The 16,405-nt window shown below is 52.5% G+C and overlaps 1 protein-coding gene across 1 annotated transcript in view; it reads right to left on the bottom strand.

Moving 5' to 3' along the window:
• DMBT1 (deleted in malignant brain tumors 1) overlaps positions 1–15,660 on the bottom strand; it is a 96,850-nt gene extending 81,190 nt beyond the window's left edge. Inside the window, exons 1-23 of the mRNA XM_058029701.1 lie at positions 15,636–15,660; positions 15,191–15,235; positions 14,156–14,498; positions 12,770–13,146; positions 11,945–12,319; positions 11,102–11,434; positions 10,262–10,573; positions 9,413–9,790; positions 8,004–8,336; positions 7,185–7,496; positions 6,876–6,923; positions 6,339–6,383; positions 5,803–6,099; positions 5,501–5,545; positions 5,002–5,259; positions 4,639–4,686; positions 4,103–4,147; positions 3,543–3,863; positions 3,508–3,510; positions 2,703–3,023; positions 2,668–2,670; positions 1,306–1,626; positions 444–843 (exon numbers count right to left, since the gene is read on the bottom strand). Of these exons, the coding sequence (XP_057885684.1) occupies positions 444–843; positions 1,306–1,626; positions 2,668–2,670; positions 2,703–3,023; positions 3,508–3,510; positions 3,543–3,863; positions 4,103–4,147; positions 4,639–4,686; positions 5,002–5,259; positions 5,501–5,545; positions 5,803–6,099; positions 6,339–6,383; positions 6,876–6,923; positions 7,185–7,496; positions 8,004–8,336; positions 9,413–9,790; positions 10,262–10,573; positions 11,102–11,434; positions 11,945–12,319; positions 12,770–13,146; positions 14,156–14,498; positions 15,191–15,235; positions 15,636–15,660 (4,988 nt within the window). The remainder of the gene's footprint in view (positions 1–443; positions 844–1,305; positions 1,627–2,667; positions 2,671–2,702; positions 3,024–3,507; positions 3,511–3,542; positions 3,864–4,102; positions 4,148–4,638; positions 4,687–5,001; positions 5,260–5,500; positions 5,546–5,802; positions 6,100–6,338; positions 6,384–6,875; positions 6,924–7,184; positions 7,497–8,003; positions 8,337–9,412; positions 9,791–10,261; positions 10,574–11,101; positions 11,435–11,944; positions 12,320–12,769; positions 13,147–14,155; positions 14,499–15,190; positions 15,236–15,635) is intronic.
• Positions 15,661–16,405: the final 745 nt, after the last annotated feature.

The following is a 16,405-nucleotide window of genomic DNA, read 5'->3' as shown; positions in this document are numbered from 1 at the left end:
GGCGGGTGATTCTGATCCCATTGCAGCTCTCAGTCACAGCTGTATTCTGCTGTGCTTTTCCCAAGCTCTGCTCTCCCTTAGAGGAGACTAAGCCCCAACCACTGAGGCACTAATTGTTTCTGCAGAAAGCAGCAGCCAGAAAGCGCAGGAGAAATTCAGACCCACCTGAAGAATTAGAGATGAAGGGGTTGTCTGTAGTTATGTTGGCAGCATCTGTAGGGGAGGAAAAGAAAGAGGCCGGTGAGGCCTGTTGGATGAGGATCCACGCCTGCCTTTCTCCCAGTGCTGGACACGTTGCTGCCAGCTTGGCACACGGGCCATGGAGAGCCTAGGAGTGTCACCAGAATGGTCTCTCATGGTGGGAGCAACCAAAAATATGACCCTGCCCTCATCCCCAACAAATCATCTAATTCCAGCTAATTCAGACCACTCTCTGAAAAATTCATAGTATGCAGGCAGTCAAACCAGTGGTACCTGAGCACACAACACCAGCATCTTCACTGTGGCCACAATTGTGGACGCCCCAACCACGGTGGCTGCACTGGAAGATGGATGACTCCCAGCCTGCACAGTTCACATCGTCCAGGTAGATGCTGCCACTGCCTTGTCCAAAGTAGGCCCCTGATGTTGCAGAAACAGCATCTCCACATCCCAGCTGCCTGCACACCACCTGGGCATCGCTCAGGTCCCAGTCATCATCACAGACAGTGCCCCGGCCCCCAGAGTGGGAAATCTCCACGCGACCCTCGCAGCGGCTCCCGCCGTTCACCAGGCTGATGGTGGCACCTGGGAGAGAAGGAGGTGTGGAAAACGTGGGAAGAGATTTTAGCACAAAGGCATTTCCTCTTACCACAGAGAGAAATCACTCTATGAATTTCAGGCCACCACAACTCCCAATCTCAGCTGTATTAAACTGCTTTTCCTGCCCTCTCCACTCCTATGGAGAAAACGAGACATCAAACTCTGAGGAACTACTTCTTTCTGCAAGAAGCAATGGCCATAAAAAACAGGAGAAATTCAGACCCACCTGAAGGAACGGAGATGGGGCTGAATGTAGTTGTGCTTCTGGCAGCTGTAGGGGAGGAAAGGAAAGAGGCAGGTGAGGCCTGTTGGATGGAGATCCATGTTTGCCTTTCTCCCAGTGCTGGGCACGTTGCTGCCAGCTTGGCACAGGGGCCATGGAGAGCCCGGGGGTGTACGCGAAACAGTCCCCATGGTGGGATACACCAAAAACACAATCCCACACCTATCCCCAGCCATGAAAGGTCACTTTCTGAATGAGTCCAAGCATGCAGGCAGTGAAACCCGTGGTACCTGAACACACAACACCAGCATCTTCATTGTGGCCGCAATTGTGGACGCCCCAACCACGGTGGCTGCACTGGAAGATGGATGACTCCCAGCCTGCACAGTTCACATCGTCCAGGTAGATGCTGCCACTGCCTTGTCCAAAGGAGGCCCCTGATGTTGCAGAAACAGCATCTCCACATCCCAGCTGCCTGCACACCACCTGGGCATCGCTCATGTCCCAGCCATCATCACAGACAGTGCCCCGGCCCCCAGAGTGGGAAATCTCCACGCGACCCTCGCAGCGGCTCCCGCCGTTCACCAGGCTGATGGTGGCACCTGGGAGAGAAGGAGGTGTGGAAAACGTGGGAAGAGATTTTAGCACAAAGGCATTTTCTCTTGCCACAGACAAATCACTCCATGAATTTCAGGCCACCACAACTCCCAGTCTCGGCTATATTAAACTGCTTTTCCTGGTTTCTCCTCTCCTACGGAGAAAACCAGACATCCAACTCTGAGGCACTACTTGTTTCTGTGAAAAGCACCAGCCAGAAAAACCAGGAGAAATTCAGACTCACCTGAAGGAATGGAGATGGGGCTCTCTGTAGTTATTCTTGCAGCATCTGTTTGGGAGGAAAGGAATGAAAAAGGCAGGTGAGGCCTGTTGGATGGAGATCCATGTCTGCCTTTCTCCCAGTGCTGGGCACGTTGCTGCCAGCTTGGCACATGGGCAATGGAGAGCCTGGGCATGTCAGCAGAATGGTCTCTCAAGGAGGGACCAACCAAAAACATAATCCCCATCACACATCCATATCCAGCCAGGAGGGGACACTGCCTGAAAGAGTTCCCAGCCTGCAGGCAGCCATACCAGTGGTACCTGAGCACACAACACCAGCATCTTCACTGTGGCCACAATTGTGGACGCCCCAGCCACTGTGGCTGCACTTTAAGGCGGGTGATTCTGATCCCATTGCAGCTCTCAGTCACAGCTGTATTCTGCTGTGCTTTTCCCAAGCTCTGCTCTCCCTTAGAGGAGACTAAGCCCCAACCACTGAGGCACTAATTGTTTCTGCAGAAAGCAGCAGCCAGAAAGCGCAGGAGAAATTCAGACCCACCTGAAGAATTAGAGATGAAGGGGTTGTCTGTAGTTATGTTGGCAGCATCTGTAGGGGAGGAAAAGAAAGAGGCCGGTGAGGCCTGTTGGATGAGGATCCACGCCTGCCTTTCTCCCAGTGCTGGACACGTTGCTGCCAGCTTGGCACACGGGCCATGGAGAGCCTAGGAGTGTCACCAGAATGGTCTCTCATGGTGGGAGCAACCAAAAATATGACCCTGCCCTCATCCCCAACAAATCATCTAATTCCAGCTAATTCAGACCACTCTCTGAAAAATTCATAGTATGCAGGCAGTCAAACCAGTGGTACCTGAGCACACAACACCAGCATCTTCACTGTGGCCACAATTGTGGACGCCCCAACCACGGTGGCTGCACTGGAAGATGGATGACTCCCAGCCTGCACAGTTCACATCGTCCAGGTAGATGCTGCCACTGCCTTGTCCAAAGTAGGCCCCTGATGTTGCAGAAACAGCATCTCCACATCCCAGCTGCCTGCACACCACCTGGGCATCGCTCAGGTCCCAGTCATCATCACAGACAGTGCCCCGGCCCCCAGAGTGGGAAATCTCCACGCGACCCTCGCAGCGGCTCCCGCCGTTCACCAGGCTGATGGTGGCACCTGGGAGAGAAGGAGGTGTGGAAAACGTGGGAAGAGATTTTAGCACAAAGGCATTTCCTCTTACCACAGAGAGAAATCACTCTATGAATTTCAGGCCACCACAACTCCCAATCTCAGCTGTATTAAACTGCTTTTCCTGCCCTCTCCACTCCTATGGAGAAAACGAGACATCAAACTCTGAGGAACTACTTCTTTCTGCAAGAAGCAATGGCCATAAAAAACAGGAGAAATTCAGACCCACCTGAAGGAACGGAGATGGGGCTGAATGTAGTTGTGCTTCTGGCAGCTGTAGGGGAGGAAAGGAAAGAGGCAGGTGAGGCCTGTTGGATGGAGATCCATGTTTGCCTTTCTCCCAGTGCTGGGCACGTTGCTGCCAGCTTGGCACAGGGGCCATGGAGAGCCCGGGGGTGTACGCGAAACAGTCCCCATGGTGGGATACACCAAAAACACAATCCCTCACCTATCCCCAGCCATGAAAGGTCACTTTCTGAATGAGTCCAAGCATGCAGGCAGTGAAACCCGTGGTACCTGAACACACAACACCAGCATCTTCATTGTGGCCGCAATTGTGGACGCCCCAGCCACGGTGGCTGCACTGGAAGATGGATGACTCCCAGCCTGCACAGTTCACATCATCCAGGTAGATGCTGCCACTGCCTTGTCCAAAGTAGGCCCCTGATGTTGCAGAAACAGCATCTCCACATCCCAGCTGCCTGCACACCACCTGGGCATCGCTCAGGTCCCAGTCATCATCACAGACAGTGCCCCGGCCCCCAGAGTGGGAAATCTCCACGCGACCCTCGCAGCGGCTCCCGCCGTTCACCAGGCTGATGGTGGCACCTGGGAGAGAAGGAGGTGTGGAAAACTTGGGAAGAGATTTTAGCACAAAGGCATTTTCTCTTGCCACAGACAAATCACTCCATGAATTTCAGGCCACCACAACTCCCAGTCTCGGCTATATTAAACTGCTTTTCCTGGTTTCTCCTCTCCTACGGAGAAAACCAGACATCCAACTCTGAGGCACTACTTGTTTCTGTGAAAAGCACCAGCCAGAAAAACCAGGAGAAATTCAGACTCACCTGAAGGAATGGAGATGGGGCTCTCTGTAGTTATTCTTGCAGCATCTGTTTGGGAGGAAAGGAATGAAAAAGGCAGGTGAGGCCTGTTGGATGGAGATCCATGTCTGCCTTTCTCCCAGTGCTGGGCACGTTGCTGCCAGCTTGGCACATGGGCAATGGAGAGCCTGGGCATGTCAGCAGAATGGTCTCTCAAGGAGGGACCAACCAAAAACATAATCCCCATCACACATCCATATCCAGCCAGGAGGGGACACTGCCTGAAAGAGTCCCAGCCTGCAGGCAGCCATACCAGTGGTACCTGAGCACACAACACCAGCATCTTCACTGTGGCCACAATTGTGGACGCCCCAGCCACTGTGGCTGCACTTTAAGGTGGGTGATTCTGATCCCATTGCAGCTCTCAGTCACAGCTGTATTCTGCTGTGCTTTTCCCAAGCTCTGCTCTCCCTTAGAGGAGACTAAGCCCCAACCACTGAGGCACTAATTGTTTCTGCAGAAAGCAGCAGCCAGAAAGCGCAGGAGAAATTCAGACCCACCTGAAGAATTAGAGATGAAGGGGTTGTCTGTAGTTATGTTGGCAGCATCTGTAGGGGAGGAAAAGAAAGAGGCCGGTGAGGCCTGTTGGATGAGGATCCACGCCTGCCTTTCTCCCAGTGCTGGACACGTTGCTGCCAGCTTGGCACACGGGCCATGGAGAGCCTAGGAGTGTCACCAGAATGGTCTCTCATGGTGGGAGCAACCAAAAATATGACCCTGCCCTCATCCCCAACAAATCATCTAATTCCAGCTAATTCAGACCACTCTCTGAAAAATTCATAGTATGCAGGCAGTCAAACCCGTTGTACCTGAACACACAACACCAGCATCTTCACTGTGGCCACAATTGTGGACGCCCCAACCACGGTGGCTGCACTGGAAGATGGATGACTCCCAGCCTGCACAGTTCACATCGTCCAGGTAGATGCTGCCACTGCCTTGTCCAAAGGAGGCCCCTGATGTTGCAGAAACCGCATCTCCACATCCCAGCTGCCTGCACACCACCTGGGCATCGCTCAGGTCCCAGTCATCATCACAGACAGTGCCCCGGCCCCCAGAGTGGGAAATCTCCACGCGACCCTCGCAGCGGCTCCCGCCGTTCACCAGGCTGATGGTGGCACCTGGGAGAGAAGGAGGTGTGGAAAACGTGGGAAGAGATTTTAGCACAAAGGCATTTCCTCTTACCACAGAGAGAAATCACTCTATGAATTTCAGGCCACCACAACTCCCAATCTCAGCTGTATTAAACTGCTTTTCCTGCCCTCTCCTCTCTTATGGAGAAAAGCACACATCAAACTCTGAGGAACTACTTGTTTCTGCAAGAAGCAATGGCCATAAAAAACAGGAGAAATTCAGACCCACCTGAAGGAACGGAGATGGGGCTGAATGTAGTTGTGCTTGTGGCAGCTGTAGGGGAGGAAAGGAAAGAGGCAGGTGAGGCCTGTTGGATGGAGATCCATGTTTGCCTTTCTCCCAGTGCTGGGCACGTTGCTGCCAGCTTGGCACATAGGCAATGGAGAGCCCAGGGGTGTACGCGAAACAGTCCCCATGGTGGGATACACCTAAAACACAATCCCCCACCTATCCCCAGCCATGAAAGGTCACTTTCTGAATGAGTCCAAGCATGCAGGCAGTGAAACCCGTGGTACCTGAACACACAATACCAGCATCTTCATTGTGGCCGCAATTGTGGACGCCCCAACCACGGTGGCTGCACTGGAAGATGGATGACTCCCAGCCTGTGCAGTTCACATCGTCCAGGTAGATGCTGCCACTGCCTTGTCCAAAGGAGGCCCCTGATGTTGCAGAAACAGCATCTCCACATCCCAGCTGCCTGCACACCACCTGGGCATCGCTCATGTCCCAGCCATCATCACAGACAGTGCCCCGGCCCCCAGAGTGGGAAATCTCCACGCGACCCTCGCAGCGGCTCCCGCCGTTCACCAGGCTGATGGTGGCACCTGGGAGAGAAGGAGGTGTGGAAAACGTGGGAAGAGATTTTAGCACAAAGGCATTTTCTCTTGCCACAGACAAATCACTCCATGAATTTCAGGCCACCACAACTCCCAGTCTCGGCTATATTAAACTGCTTTTCCTGGTTTCTCCTCTCCTACGGAGAAAACCAGACATCCAACTCTGAGGCACTACTTGTTTCTGTGAAAAGCACCAGCCAGAAAAACCAGGAGAAATTCAGACTCACCTGAAGGAATGGAGATGGGGCTCTCTGTAGTTATTCTTGCAGCATCTGTTTGGGAGGAAAGGAATGAAAAAGGCAGGTGAGGCCTGTTGGATGGAGATCCATGTCTGCCTTTCTCCCAGTGCTGGGCACGTTGCTGCCAGCTTGGCACATGGGCAATGGAGAGCCTGGGCATGTCAGCAGAATGGTCTCTCAAGGAGGGACCAACCAAAAACATAATCCCCATCACACATCCATATCCAGCCAGGAGGGGACACTGCCTGAAAGAGTTCCCAGCCTGCAGGCAGCCATACCAGTGGTACCTGAGCACACAACACCAGCATCTTCACTGTGGCCACAATTGTGGACGCCCCAGCCACTGTGGCTGCACTTTAAGGCGGGTGATTCTGATCCCATTGCAGCTCTCAGTCACAGCTGTATTCTGCTGTGCTTTTCCCAAGCTCTGCTCTCCCTTAGAGGAGACTAAGCCCCAACCACTGAGGCACTAATTGTTTCTGCAGAAAGCAGCAGCCAGAAAGCGCAGGAGAAATTCAGACCCACCTGAAGAATTAGAGATGAAGGGGTTGTCTGTAGTTATGTTGGCAGCATCTGTAGGGGAGGAAAAGAAAGAGGCCGGTGAGGCCTGTTGGATGAGGATCCACGCCTGCCTTTCTCCCAGTGCTGGACACGTTGCTGCCAGCTTGGCACACGGGCCATGGAGAGCCTAGGAGTGTCACCAGAATGGTCTCTCATGGTGGGAGCAACCAAAAATATGACCCTGCCCTCATCCCCAACAAATCATCTAATTCCAGCTAATTCAGACCACTCTCTGAAAAATTCATAGTATGCAGGCAGTCAAACCCGTTGTACCTGAACACACAACACCAGCATCTTCACTGTGGCCACAATTGTGGACGCCCCAACCACGGTGGCTGCACTGGAAGATGGATGACTCCCAGCCTGCACAGTTCACATCGTCCAGGTAGATGCTGCCACTGCCTTGTCCAAAGTAGGCCCCTGATGTTGCAGAAACAGCATCTCCACATCCCAGCTGCCTGCACACCACCTGGGCATCGCTCAGGTCCCAGTCATCATCACAGACAGTGCCCCGGCCCCCAGAGTGGGAAATCTCCACGCGACCCTCGCAGCGGCTCCCGCCGTTCACCAGGCTGATGGTGGCACCTGGGAGAGAAGGAGGTGTGGAAAACGTGGGAAGAGATTTTAGCACAAAGGCATTTCCTCTTACCACAGAGAGAAATCACTCTATGAATTTCAGGCCACCACAACTCCCAATCTCAGCTGTATTAAACTGCTTTTCCTGCCCTCTCCACTCCTATGGAGAAAACGAGACATCAAACTCTGAGGAACTACTTCTTTCTGCAAGAAGCAATGGCCATAAAAAACAGGAGAAATTCAGACCCACCTGAAGGAACGGAGATGGGGCTGAATGTAGTTGTGCTTCTGGCAGCTGTAGGGGAGGAAAGGAAAGAGGCAGGTGAGGCCTGTTGGATGGAGATCCATGTTTGCCTTTCTCCCAGTGCTGGGCACGTTGCTGCCAGCTTGGCACAGGGGCCATGGAGAGCCCGGGGGTGTACGCGAAACAGTCCCCATGGTGGGATACACCAAAAACACAATCCCACACCTATCCCCAGCCATGAAAGGTCACTTTCTGAATGAGTCCAAGCATGCAGGCAGTGAAACCCGTGGTACCTGAACACACAACACCAGCATCTTCATTGTGGCCGCAATTGTGGACGCCCCAACCACGGTGGCTGCACTGGAAGATGGATGACTCCCAGCCTGCACAGTTCACATCGTCCAGGTAGATGCTGCCACTGCCTTGTCCAAAGGAGGCCCCTGATGTTGCAGAAACAGCATCTCCACATCCCAGCTGCCTGCACACCACCTGGGCATCGCTCATGTCCCAGCCATCATCACAGACAGTGCCCCGGCCCCCAGAGTGGGAAATCTCCACGCGACCCTCGCAGCGGCTCCCGCCGTTCACCAGGCTGATGGTGGCACCTGGGAGAGAAGGAGGTGTGGAAAACGTGGGAAGAGATTTTAGCACAAAGGCATTTTCTCTTGCCACAGACAAATCACTCCATGAATTTCAGGCCACCACAACTCCCAGTCTCGGCTATATTAAACTGCTTTTCCTGGTTTCTCCTCTCCTACGGAGAAAACCAGACATCCAACTCTGAGGCACTACTTGTTTCTGTGAAAAGCACCAGCCAGAAAAACCAGGAGAAATTCAGACTCACCTGAAGGAATGGAGATGGGGCTCTCTGTAGTTATTCTTGCAGCATCTGTTTGGGAGGAAAGGAATGAAAAAGGCAGGTGAGGCCTGTTGGATGGAGATCCATGTCTGCCTTTCTCCCAGTGCTGGGCACGTTGCTGCCAGCTTGGCACATGGGCAATGGAGAGCCTGGGCATGTCAGCAGAATGGTCTCTCAAGGAGGGACCAACCAAAAACATAATCCCCATCACACATCCATATCCAGCCAGGAGGGGACACTGCCTGAAAGAGTTCCCAGCCTGCAGGCAGCCATACCAGTGGTACCTGAGCACACAACACCAGCATCTTCACTGTGGCCACAATTGTGGACGCCCCAGCCACTGTGGCTGCACTTTAAGGCGGGTGATTCTGATCCCATTGCAGCTCTCAGTCACAGCTGTATTCTGCTGTGCTTTTCCCAAGCTCTGCTCTCCCTTAGAGGAGACTAAGCCCCAACCACTGAGGCACTAATTGTTTCTGCAGAAAGCAGCAGCCAGAAAGCGCAGGAGAAATTCAGACCCACCTGAAGAATTAGAGATGAAGGGGTTGTCTGTAGTTATGTTGGCAGCATCTGTAGGGGAGGAAAAGAAAGAGGCCGGTGAGGCCTGTTGGATGAGGATCCACGCCTGCCTTTCTCCCAGTGCTGGACACGTTGCTGCCAGCTTGGCACACGGGCCATGGAGAGCCTAGGAGTGTCACCAGAATGGTCTCTCATGGTGGGAGCAACCAAAAATATGACCCTGCCCTCATCCCCAACAAATCATCTAATTCCAGCTAATTCAGACCACTCTCTGAAAAATTCATAGTATGCAGGCAGTCAAACCAGTGGTACCTGAGCACACAACACCAGCATCTTCACTGTGGCCACAATTGTGGACGCCCCAACCACGGTGGCTGCACTGGAAGATGGATGACTCCCAGCCTGCACAGTTCACATCGTCCAGGTAGATGCTGCCACTGCCTTGTCCAAAGTAGGCCCCTGATGTTGCAGAAACAGCATCTCCACATCCCAGCTGCCTGCACACCACCTGGGCATCGCTCAGGTCCCAGTCATCATCACAGACAGTGCCCCGGCCCCCAGAGTGGGAAATCTCCACGCGACCCTCGCAGCGGCTCCCGCCGTTCACCAGGCTGATGGTGGCACCTGGGAGAGAAGGAGGTGTGGAAAACATGGGAAGAGATTTTAGCACAAAGGCATTTCCTCTTACCACAGAGAGAAATCACTCTATGAATTTCAGGCCACCACAACTCCCAATCTCAGCTGTATTAAACTGCTTTTCCTGCCCTCTCCACTCCTATGGAGAAAAGCACACATCAAACTCTGAGGAACTACTTGTTTCTGCAAGAAGCAATGGCCATAAAAAACAGGAGAAATTCAGACCCACCTGAAGGAACGGAGATGGGGCTGAATGTAGTTGTGCTTCTGGCAGCTGTAGGGGAGGAAAGGAAAGAGGCAGGTGAGGCCTGTTGGATGGAGATCCATGTTTGCCTTTCTCCCAGTGCTGGGCACGTTGCTGCCAGCTTGGCACAGGGGCCATGGAGAGCCCGGGGGTGTACGCGAAACAGTCCCCATGGTGGGATACACCAAAAACACAATCCCTCACCTATCCCCAGCCATGAAAGGTCACTTTCTGAATGAGTCCAAGCATGCAGGCAGTGAAACCCGTGGTACCTGAGCACACAACACCAGCATCTTCATTGTGGCCGCAATTGTGGACGCCCCAACCACGGTGACTGCACTGGAAGATGGATGACTCCCAGCCTGCACAGTTCACATCATCCAGGTAGATGCTGCCACTGCCTTGTCCAAAGTAGGCCCCTGATGTTGCAGAAACAGCATCTCCACATCCCAGCTGCCTGCACACCACCTGGGCATCGCTCAGGTCCCAGTCATCATCACAGACAGTGCCCCGGCCCCCAGAGTGGGAAATCTCCACGCGACCCTCGCAGCGGCTCCCGCCGTTCACCAGGCTGATGGTGGCACCTGGGAGAGAAGGAGGTGTGGAAAACTTGGGAAGAGATTTTAGCACAAAGGCATTTTCTCTTGCCACAGACAAATCACTCCATGAATTTCAGGCCACCACAACTCCCAGTCTCGGCTATATTAAACTGCTTTTCCTGGTTTCTCCTCTCCTACGGAGAAAACCAGACATCCAACTCTGAGGCACTACTTGTTTCTGTGAAAAGCACCAGCCAGAAAAACCAGGAGAAATTCAGACTCACCTGAAGGAATGGAGATGGGGCTCTCTGTAGTTATTCTTGCAGCATCTGTTTGGGAGGAAAGGAATGAAAAAGGCAGGTGAGGCCTGTTGGATGGAGATCCATGTCTGCCTTTCTCCCAGTGCTGGGCACGTTGCTGCCAGCTTGGCACATGGGCAATGGAGAGCCTGGGCATGTCAGCAGAATGGTCTCTCAAGGAGGGACCAACCAAAAACATAATCCCCATCACACATCCATATCCAGCCAGGAGGGGACACTGCCTGAAAGAGTCCCAGCCTGCAGGCAGCCATACCAGTGGTACCTGAGCACACAACACCAGCATCTTCACTGTGGCCACAATTGTGGACGCCCCAACCACGGTGGCTGCACTGGAAGATGGATGACTCCCAGCCTGCACAGTTCACATCGTCCAGGTAGATGCTGCCACTGCCTTGTCCAAAGGAGGCCCCTGATGTTGCAGAAACCGCATCTCCACATCCCAGCTGCCTGCACACCACCTGGGCATCGCTCAGGTCCCAGTCATCATCACAGACAGTGCCCCGGCCCCCAGAGTGGGAAATCTCCACGCGACCCTCGCAGCGGCTCCCGCCGTTCACCAGGCTGATGGTGGCACCTGGGAGAGAAGGAGGTGTGGAAAACGTGGGAAGAGATTTTAGCACAAAGGCATTTCCTCTTACCACAGAGAGAAATCACTCTATGAATTTCAGGCCACCACAACTCCCAATCTCAGCTGTATTAAACTGCTTTTCCTGCCCTCTCCTCTCTTATGGAGAAAAGCACACATCAAACTCTGAGGAACTACTTGTTTCTGCAAGAAGCAATGGCCATAAAAAACAGGAGAAATTCAGACCCACCTGAAGGAACGGAGATGGGGCTGAATGTAGTTGTGCTTGTGGCAGCTGTAGGGGAGGAAAGGAAAGAGGCAGGTGAGGCCTGTTGGATGGAGATCCATGTTTGCCTTTCTCCCAGTGCTGGGCACGTTGCTGCCAGCTTGGCACAGGAGCCATGGAGAGCCCGGGGGTGTACGCGAAACAGTCCCCATGGTGGGATGCACCAAAAACACAATCCCTCACCTATCCCCAGCCATGGAAGGTCACTTTCTGAATGAGTCCAAGCATGCAGGCAGTGAAACCCGTGGTACCTGAACACACAACACCAGCATCTTCACTGTGGCCGCAATTGTGGACGCCCCAACCACGGTGACTGCACTGGAAGATGGATGACTCCCAGCCTGCACAGTTCACATCGTCCAGGTAGATGCTGCCACTGCCTTGTCCAAAGTAGGCCCCTGATGTTGCAGAAACAGCATCTCCACATCCCAGCTGCCTGCACACCACCTGGGCATCGCTCAGGTCCCAGCCATCATCACAGACAGTGCCCCGGCCCCCAGAGTGGGAAATCTCCACGCGACCCTCGCAGCGGCTCCCGCCGTTCACCAGGCTGATGGTGGCACCTGGGAGAGAAGGAGGTGTGGAAAATGTGGGAAGAGATTTTAGCACAAAGGCATTATCTCCTGCCACAGAGAGAAATCACTCTATGAATTTCAGGCCACCACAACTCCCAATCTCAGCTGTATTAAACTGCTTTTCCTGCCCTCTCCTCTCTTATGGAGAAAAGCACACATCAAACTCTTAGGAACTACTTGTTTCTGCAAGAAGCAATGGCCATAAAAAGCAGGAGAAATTCAGACCCACCTGAAGGAACGGAGATGGGGCTGAATGTAGTTGTGCTTCTGGCAGCTGTAGGGGAGGAAAGGAAAGAGGCAGGTGAGGCCTGTTGGATGGAGATCCATGTTTGCCTTTCTCCCAGTGCTGGGCACGTTGCTGCCAGCTTGGCACAGGGGCCATGGAGAGCCCGGGGGTGTACGCGAAACAGTCCCCATGGTGGGATGCACCAAAAACACAATCCCTCACCTATCCCCAGCCATGAAAGGTCACTTTCTGAATGAGTCCAAGCATGCAGGCAGTGAAACCCGTGGTACCTGAACACACAACACCAGCATCTTCATTGTGGCCGCAATTGTGGACGCCCCAACCACGGTGGCTGCACTGGAAGATGGATGACTCCCAGCCTGTGCAGTTCACATCATCCAGGTAGATGCTGCCACTGCCTTGTCCAAAGGAGGCCCCTGATGTTGCAGAAACAGCATCTCCACATCCCAGCTGCCTGCACACCACCTGGGCATCGCTCAGGTCCCAGTCATCATCACAGACAGTGCCCCGGCCCCCAGAGTGGGAAATCTCCACGCGACCCTCGCAGCGGCTCCCGCCGTTCACCAGGCTGATGGTGGCACCTGGGAGAGAAGGAGGTGTGGAAAACGTGGGAAGAGATTTTAGCACAAAGGCATTTTCTCTTGCCACAGACAAATCACTCCATGAATTTCAGGCCACCACAACTCCCAATCTCGGCTGTATTAAACTGCTTTTCCTGGTTTCTCCTCTCCTACGGAGAAAACCAGTCATCCATCCCTAGGGCACTACTTGTTTCTGTGAAAAGCACCAGCCAGAAAAACCAGGAGAAATTCAGACTCACCTGAAGGAATGGAGATGGGGCTCTCTGTCGTTATTCTTGCAGCATCTGTTTGGGAGGAAAGGAATGAAAAAGGCAGGTGAGGCCTGTTGGATGGAGATCCATGTCTGCCTTTCTCCCAGTGCTGGGCACGTTGCTGCCAGCTTGGCACATGGGCAATGGAGAGCCTGGGCATGTCAGCAGAATGGTCTCTCAAGGAGGGACCAACCAAAAACATAATCCCCATCACACATCCATATCCAGCCAGGAGGGGACACTGCCTGAAAGAGTCCCAGCCTGCAGGCAGCCATACCAGTGGTACCTGAGCACACAACACCAGCATCTTCACTGTGGCCACAATTGTGGACGCCCCAGCCACTGTGGCTGCACTTTAAGGTGGGTGATTCTGATCCCATTGCAGCTCTCAGTCACAGCTGTATTCTGCTGTGCTTTTCCCAAGCTCTGCTCTCCCTTAGAGGAGACTAAGCCCCAACCACTGAGGCACTAATTGTTTCTGCAGAAAGCAGCAGCCAGAAAGCGCAGGAGAAATTCAGACCCACCTGAAGAATTAGAGATGAAGGGGTTGTCTGTAGTTATGTTGGCAGCATCTGTAGGGGAGGAAAAGAAAGAGGCCGGTGAGGCCTGTTGGATGAGGATCCACGCCTGCCTTTCTCCCAGTGCTGGACACGTTGCTGCCAGCTTGGCACACGGGCCATGGTGAGCCTAGGAGTGTCACCAGAATGGTCTCTCATGGTGGGAGCAACCAAAAATATGACCCTGCCCTCATCCCCAACAAATCATCTAATTCCAGCTAATTCAGACCACTCTCTGAAAAATTCATAGTATGCAGGCAGTCAAACCCGTTGTACCTGAACACACAACACCAGCATCTTCATTGTGGCCGCAATTGTGGACACCCCAACCACGGTGACTGCACTGGAAGATGGATGACTCCCAGCCTGCACAGTTCACATCGTCCAGGTAGATGCTGCCACTGCCTTGTCCAAAGTAGGCCCCTGATGTTGCAGAAACAGCATCTCCACATCCCAGCTGCCTGCACACCACCTGGGCATCGCTCAGGTCCCAGCCATCATCACAGACAGTGCCCCGGCCCCCAGAGTGGGAAATCTCCACGCGACCCTCGCAGCGGCTCCCGCCGTTCACCAGGCTGATGGTGGCACCTGGGAGAGAAGGAGGTGTGGAAAACGTGGGAAGAGATTTTAGCACAAAGGCATTTTCTCTTGCCACAGACAAATCACTCCATGAATTTCATGCCACCACAACTCCCAGTCTTGGCTGTATTAAACTGTTGTGTTCTCCCCTTTGAGCGAGAAGACTAAACACAAACTTCTGCCCCACTAACTATTCAGTGAATAGAAGTCACCACAAATATGTGGACAACAAAAATGTGAAGGAATGGCTAACTTTAACTTGTGCGGATCTTTGTCTGTTACATCTCTAGGAACGAAAGAAGAAGTAGCAAGCGAGCTCCTGGTGGATGAAGGAACATGGCCAGGTTACTCCCAAGACTGGGGTTCTTGGTGGTACCGTGGATCACGAGAGATTGAGAGCTTTAGGGTGTCAGCACAGTGGCCTTTCATTGTGGGATCAACCAGAAACATAATTCTACACTCATTCCCAACACACATCAAATTCCAGCCAACAAAAATGAAAAGCAGGTACCTCTCCTTGTGGGGCCCTGGGCAATGCTCTATGAATTTCAAGCTGCTACGACTCCCAGTCTCAGCTGCATTCTGCTGTGGTTTTCCAAGGCTCTGTTCTGCCTTGGAGAAGACTAAATCCCAAACTCTGAGGCACTAATTGTTTCTGCAGGAAGCAGCAGCCAGAAAACCCAGGATAAACTCAGACTCACCTGAAGGAGCAGAGGCGGTCAGGCTGGCTGCGGCACTGGTGGCATCTGCAGGGGAGGAAAGGAAAGAAGCAATTAGGGCTCTGTTGGATGAAGTAGGATGACCAGGTTTCTCCCAGTGCTGGGCATGGTGCTGCCACCCCGTCCAATGGCAGATGGAGAGCTTGGGCTTGTCAGCAGGGTGGTTTTTCATTGTGGGATCAACCAGAAACATAACCATCATCCCATTGCCAAATTCCAGCCAGCAAGGACACAAGCAGGCACCTTCCCTTGTTGGGACCTTGGCCATCTACAAGTTTCAGGCCACCAGGAGTGCCACCCTTGGCTTCAATTATCATGTGCTTTTCCTGGGCTCTACTGTCCCATGGAGGTAACCAAACCCCAAACTCTGCAGGAATTATTGCTTCCTCAAAAGCACTGGCCAGAAATTTCAGAGATTCAGACTCACCTGAAGGAATGGAGGACATTAACATGGACGTATCAGTGCCTGTGGCATATGGAGAGATGGGAGATGAAGCAGGTGAGTCCCTGGTGGGTGAAGAACCATGATCAATTGCCTTCCAGTGGTAGGGATTTTGGTCCAACCCTGACAAATTGGAGATGGAGAGCAATGTGTCAATCTCAAGGCTGATCTTTTGTGGAAGGAGTAAGGAAACCAAGAATTTTTGGACATGTATTCAAAACCCTTTTTTCCTATAAAATGAGCCCTAATTTTTTGGTTGCCCTGAGATGTTGTGGATTTCCCTTCACTGGCAACTTTACAGGTCAGACATGTCTCTGAGCATCTGTTTTAAACTGTCTCTTCTTCTTTTTGGAGGTTTAAGCCAGAGGATTATTTAAATTGCCTTGTAACTTGTAAATAAATAATTCTATAATTCTTTGACTGCATGAGTGCATTACTTTCAGATTCTTGTTGTACATGGCTGCTTTCAGAGATTTAATTTACAATACATCTGACAAACAAATTCATATCGGGTATGTTTTTCTCTAGAGAGCTGCATCTTCTCAGTTGCAGAGCGAAGATCTGGTCTCTGTGAAATAAGAGATAATTAGTAATGTCATATTCCACAAGGGTGTGGTAGCCTCACAAAATTATCTTTTCAATTAATAAAAGGATGCAAATAGAGACAACTGAAGGGAAATCTCCCAACTAGCAAACCTGCTTTTTATACATGCATGCTTGGATTAATGTCTGGTCAGACTAAAGAGAATAATTTG

Source organism: Melospiza georgiana, chromosome 8 (genome assembly GCF_028018845.1).
Source record: "Melospiza georgiana isolate bMelGeo1 chromosome 8, bMelGeo1.pri, whole genome shotgun sequence".
Lineage (NCBI taxonomy): Eukaryota > Metazoa > Chordata > Aves > Passeriformes > Passerellidae > Melospiza > Melospiza georgiana.
The sequence above is the reverse complement of the archived record's forward strand: the minus strand, read 5'-3'. Positions and strand labels throughout refer to the sequence as shown.